Source organism: Equus quagga, chromosome 14, assembly GCF_021613505.1.
Source record: "Equus quagga isolate Etosha38 chromosome 14, UCLA_HA_Equagga_1.0, whole genome shotgun sequence".
Taxonomy (NCBI): domain Eukaryota; kingdom Metazoa; phylum Chordata; class Mammalia; order Perissodactyla; family Equidae; genus Equus; species Equus quagga.
Window position 1 is genome coordinate 71,670,975 of NC_060280.1, and position 6,000 is coordinate 71,676,974.

The following is a 6,000-nucleotide window of genomic DNA, read 5'->3' on the forward strand; positions in this document are numbered from 1 at the left end:
TCTTGCTTGTTGAAAACATAGCCAAAGCACTCATTAACAAAAAGCTTGATAATTTGATGTTAGTGTTCAGACTTTAGTGTCTTAGGTCCCTTTTTGAGGTCTGACTTTCTCACAGCTATGAGGAATGCCTCAGTAGTGACAGAATTTATCCTGTTGGGCATCCCACACACAGAGGATCTGGAGGCCATGCTCTTTGTCCTGTTTTTGTCCTTCTACATCTTCACTCTTATGGGGAACCTGCTCATTCTACTGGCAATTGTCTCCTCCACTCGGCTTCACACCCCCATGTACTTCTTCCTGTGTAAACTGTCTGTGTGTGACATATTTTTCCCTTCTGTGAGTTCCCCCAAGATGCTCTTCTACCTCTCAGGAAGCAGCCGAGCCATCTCTTATGCAGGCTGCGTGTCCCAGCTCTTCTTCTACCATTTCCTGGGCTGTACCGAGTGTTTCCTGTACACAGTGATGGCCTATGACCGCTTTGTTGCCATATGTTACCCTCTACGCTACACCATAATCATGAGTCACAGAGTGTGTGGAGTCTTAGCCATGGGAACCTCTTTGTTTGGCTGTATTCAGGCCACCTTTCTAACCACTCTCACCTTCCAATTGCCCTACTGTGGCCCTAATGAGGTGGACTATTACTTCTGTGATATCCCAGTGATGCTGAAGCTGGCTTGTGCAGATACCTCAGCTCTGGAGATGGTGGGGTTCATTAGTGTGGGCCTCATGCCCCTCAGCTGCTTCCTTCTCATCCTCACCTCCTACAGTCGTATCGTCTACTCCATCCTGCAGATCCGCTCTGCAGAAGGCCGGCGTCATGCCTTCTCTACCTGCAGTGCTCACCTCACTGCTATCCTGCTTTTCTACATGCCAGTGGTCCTCATCTACCTAAGGCCAACTCCAAGTCCCTGGTTGGATGCAACTGTTCAAGTCCTGAATAACCTGGTGACCCCTATGTTGAACCCCTTGATCTACAGCCTCAGGAATAAAGAGGTAAAATCATCTCTGAGGAAGGTTCTGCATCAACTGGCCTTACTTCCAGACCAGTTGTAGAGAAAGAACAGTAACTAACACATCACCCACACTTCTTGTGTTATAAAACATTTTTATGTAGTTTTCACAAATATTTTTTTAATTTGAGACTGTAGGTATTCTTATGATTATTTCCATTTTACAATGTGGGAACTAAGATTTGAAGAGTTAAAATGACATGTTGAAGGATACATAGGGAATGAATAGGAGAATGAAGACTCTAGGGCTGATCATCTGACTCTGGGACTTGAGCTGTCTTGAGGATATACTACTGATGAGGGAAGGAGGGAGCTCTTCCCAGTAGGCAGAATGATGAGGACCTCTGCTCTTCAATCTTTATTTTCTTCATCCTCCTACATCCCCTCCTCCTCTTCTTTTTCCCCTCACCCTAGCAGTTCCTCATCTTGGCTGCAGTGATTGCCTCCTCAAATGTCTGCATTGGATAAGCCCTCATTTTATTGGTCTAGGTGTTGTTGAAAAAAGTGGGAGAGGTAGATCCCCATGGCTTCAAGCACCCTAAAAAACACAAAGAAATTATGTAAAGAGAAAGATTTCTGGCTGGGAACAGAGGCAGGTCCCTTATGAGTGAAACAGAGGTACTGGTGTAATGTACTACCTGCAAACCCTATCTGTTCGGCGTGGGCCTGAAAGCAGGTCCTGGCTGTGGAACTGCAGCACACGCACGAGAACCTGGAAAGTCAGATAGGGACTCTACAGAGGGTGACTGCGCTGTGACTCTGTGTTAGAAAACCTGGACTAGGCTTTGTATTGCTCAGTACGACCAGGGGCGATGCTGGGTCCAAGCTGTCATTATTTTGTTTCTTTGGCTTTTCTGTTTACTGAAAGGATTTAACTTTGTTCCCATTTCTAAATGTCTTTATTTTTTGGCTGAAGTATGCTAAGAATGAAAAATGTGCTATTTGAATAGAGTGAGCTGTTGTTTTCATGACTGAATTCGTTGAGAATCCTATCACACTTGGGGAATATAGTTGCATACACTTTGTTCTAAACAGTGGTGCAGAGAGAAAAGAATACTGGGAAGAGGATGATGGAAGAGAAGGGGGCAGAGGCAGAGACCTTTTTTTTTTCTCCTGCCTGTACTTCTCAGAATCAGAGAGCAATTCAGGAACCTGCCAGATCAAACAAGCACTACTGTGTCCGTGCCTCCAGCCACTGGGGGAGCCAGCACCTGCTCCTGGAGTGAAGACAAACTCCTTCCTAGTCACTTCTCCTAAACTCCTCAAAACCTCTCAGTCCTATTTCTCCCTTGTTTCTCAGTAAACAAGAGCCTAAATGGGAAGGTGGAAATACCTCTCGAATTATTTCAAATTTAGTGTATTCTAAACCTTTCTCAAGCCTCTCTGAGTCCATTTGAAGACCTCCTCCCATTCCTCAATTTCCTGGTGGTAGTTGCTCAGATGATCAAAATAAAGCAATATATAAGAATAAAAGATGGGATCCAATTTATTTTTATTTTTGCTCAATCAGATGTCATTTGATGAATAACTCTGTGCTAGGGATGAGGAAAGCAAAGATAAAGAAGACATGATCCTAGTAAAATGAAGTCAAAGTCTTCTGGAGAAAAACAGATGTACAATTAGCTAGAACATCTCATGATAAATACTGTGATAAATATATACATGATATATACTTTCATGTATAAATAAATACATGAAATACTAAATTTCATAAGGTATGAAATAAAGCAGAAAATGTGGAGTACATGTTTCTGGGACTGGAAGGGGACCTCACAGAAAAGGTGTTGAATGTTGGAGTTTTGTTTTGGTTTGGCTTTTTGCTTTGTTTTCACTCAGATGAAGAGTGGCTGAGAAATATTTTTCAGGGAGAAGCAACACACTTGTCAGCCATTTTTTTTTTGGTGAGGGCAGGCATGTGAGAGATAATTCCTCTTAATAATATGCCATCTATGAGTGAATGCCCTTACAGGAAAAATAAAATTCATTTGACCTCTTTTCAAGGTTTTCCCTCCAGCTCAGCTCTTTGTTCCTGGATTGAAGGAACACCTTGCACAAAATGACTCTATCCTTATCTCCTTAAACAAATTGACCACTCTGCTTGTCCCAGAGTTTATGAGAGATGCTGGCAGCTCTCATGTCTCCAGGTAGTATCTGAGCTTTCTTTTAACCTAAGCAGGAGCCCAGAATGTCAGTCCCAGCCTGGGGTATGGAGGCCCAGGTTGGGTTTGATAGTGGAATGAGACTTTTCTGTGTTTTATAATTAAAGGGACAATCTAAGATGAATTTGAGAAAAAAAATGTCAATGGAAGGAACCCCAAACCAGGTAGACCTTGTAAAAGAATATTTAATCCACAGGGGCAGAGCAAAAACAGAGAATCAAGGCCCAAGACCAGGGTGGCCAGAGAAGAATAAGAATATTGAAGCAGAGGTTCAGAGTATTTTTGAGCCACGTGGGCTATAGTAGCAGCATTTCCTAAGACACTGGATTCAAGCTTTGTCTAGGAGTGTCCTCCAAGAGCTGACTCCAGGTGGATTCTGATGTCTTTAAAGGTTTCTCTGTTCATCCCAATATTTTATGCAGCATACCATTGTAGTGTCCAGTCACTGTTCCTTTTTGCTCCTCTCTAAATTTTTTACGTGACCAATGACTGTTCTGAATTTCACCTATGTATTTTATTTTACCTACAGTTCCAGAGAGAGAAACTGTAACGTGGGCATCTGAAATGGAAACCTAGCACACGGATGCCAAAAGTGGAGCTGAGATGATGGCTACTCACATGGCATAGGGGGCATTGTAGAAAGAGGCTTTCAGAGGAGTGTTCACAGGAGTAGAAGCCTGTTCTGTGTGTTTCTCGCTCTCCCTGGGATCCTGCTGATTTCTTCTAAATCGTATTGATTGAAGTGAATCAATAACTAGTCAGAAATTAAAGTTTCCATCACTTGATATGCAACTTTTTTTTGGTCAAGAATACTGACTTTATCTTTACAGAAACAATTATTCAAGCTAAAAGAATAACATTATTTTTTTAAAAAGTAACGTTATTTGTGTTTTGCTAGTTCACTTAGGGTAACAGGAGCAATAATGCCTGTAGTTATTGCAATCCTAAATTTGTGAGAAATAATCTAATCTATTATTTATTATCCTCTTTATTTTACATCCCTTGTTTAAAAAATATTTAAATGCTTGTTTCAATAATATTCTGCAATGGCGACATCAAAAAACCATCCTTCATTGTCCTGTTGGAAGTCTTTTTACAAAAAATGCTTTTATTTAATAGCAAACAATTCAAAAATAATATTAATACAAAATATGTAAACTATAAAGAACTATGATACCATGAACACTGGTGTCGACTACCTGGTTTAAGGAAGAGAATCGTGTCGGCAGCTTGGGTGTTCCCAGTGGACCCCAGCCTGATTCCATACCCTTCACTCCCTCTAGACGTCATCACTCTCCTGAATTTTGTGCTTATTATTCCCTTGTTTTCCTTTATGTTTTACTTCTTATATTTGTGTCCCTAAATACCATGTTGCAAGTTTTTGAACTTTATATTAATTTAATTCTGCTGAAATTTGCTTTAAATTTTACATTTTTTGACATATGTTATTTCATAGGTTCAAGATTAATTCATTATCGCCAAAATGTAGTATCCCATTGTGTGAGTATGTCAACATTTATTTTCTTCTGTTGTTTTTATTCACAAGTAAATGTGAATTTTCAGAATGTAAGAAATTGTTTGTTTTAAACAGCTGCAATATTTTGGTGGGTTCTTCATACCTATCAATATGTATAGATATGGCACAAAGATACCATCCCCAGCCTCCCCTTAAGATTTCCTTCTACTAGGAAAAAAAGAAAATACAAAATTTTATTTAATTTGGATTTGCCCAATAGCAGACACTGAGGCAAAGGTTTGGGTATAAGCAATTTATTTGGAAGATGATCCCAGGAAGCATGATAAGGAAGTGGGAAACTGAGAGAAAGGACAGTCACTACCCTCAAAGTGCATCAAAGTCACAAATGGCAAGATTTCATTCTTTATTGTGGCTGAGTAGTATTTATATACATGTATATATATCTACCACAACTCCTTTATCCATTCATCTATCAGTGGACACTTAGGTTGCTTCCATATCTTGTCTATTGTAAATAATGCTGCAATGAACATAGGGGTGCATGTATCTTATTTTTGTGTGAGGAAGGGTGGCTCTGAGCTAACATCTGTTACCAATCTTCCTCTTTTTACTTGAGGAAGATTGTTGCTGAGCTAACATCTGTGCCAATCTTCCTCTATTTTATGTGAGATGCCACCACAGTGTCGCTTGATGAGCAGTACTAGGTCTGTGCCCTGGATCCAAACCTGCAAACCCAGGGGCGCTGAAGCATAGCACGTGAACTTAACCACTACACTACTGGGCCAGCCCCAGGGGTTCATATATCTTTTTCAATTAGTGTATGTTCTCCTCAGATAGATACTCAATAGTGAAATTGGTGGATCATATGGTAGCTCTGTTTTTAATTTTTTGAGGAACCTCCATACTGTTTCTCCATAGAGGCTGCACCAATTTACATTCCCACAAAAAGTGCACGAGCGTTCCCTCATTGTTGCCAACCGTTGTTATTTATTTATTTTTTTGATAACCATTCCGACAGGTGTAAGGTGATAGGTCCTTGTGGTTTTGATTTGCATTTCTCTGATGACTAGTGATGTTGAGCATCTTCTCTTGTTCCTGCTGGCCATCTGTATGTCTTCCTTAGAAAAACGTCTATTCAGGTCCTCTGCCCATTTTTTAATTGAATTGTCTGGTTTTTTACCATTAAGTGGGCATGAGTTCTTGAGATATTTCAGATGTTGACCCTTTATCACATACATGATTTACAAATATTTTATCTCATTCAGTAGGTTGCCTCTTCATTTTGTTGATGGTTTCTTTCACTGTGCAGAAACTTTCTAGTTTGATGTAGTCCCATTTGTTTATTTTTGCTTTT

The 6,000-nt window shown here is 40.2% G+C and overlaps 1 protein-coding gene across 1 annotated transcript; it reads left to right on the top strand.

Annotated features, from left to right (window-relative positions):
• Positions 1-84: 84 nt before the first annotated feature.
• LOC124252326 (olfactory receptor 149) lies at positions 85-4,646 on the top strand. Its single transcript, XM_046685661.1, has 2 exons — positions 85-993; positions 3,699-4,646. The coding sequence occupies exons 1-2, from the start codon at positions 118-120 to the stop codon at positions 3,717-3,719; spliced, it is 897 nt and encodes a 298-aa protein (XP_046541617.1). The 5' UTR covers positions 85-117; the 3' UTR covers positions 3,720-4,646.
• Positions 4,647-6,000: the final 1,354 nt, after the last annotated feature.

Coding starts and splice junctions, on each gene's coding strand:
- LOC124252326 (XM_046685661.1), top strand. CDS start 118: ATGAGGAATGCCTCAGTAGTGACAGAATTTATCCTGTTGGGCATCCCA. Junction 994..3,698: donor ACAGCCTCAGGAATAAAGAG/GTAAAATCATCT, acceptor TTTTACCTACAG/TTCCAGAGAGAGAAACTGTA.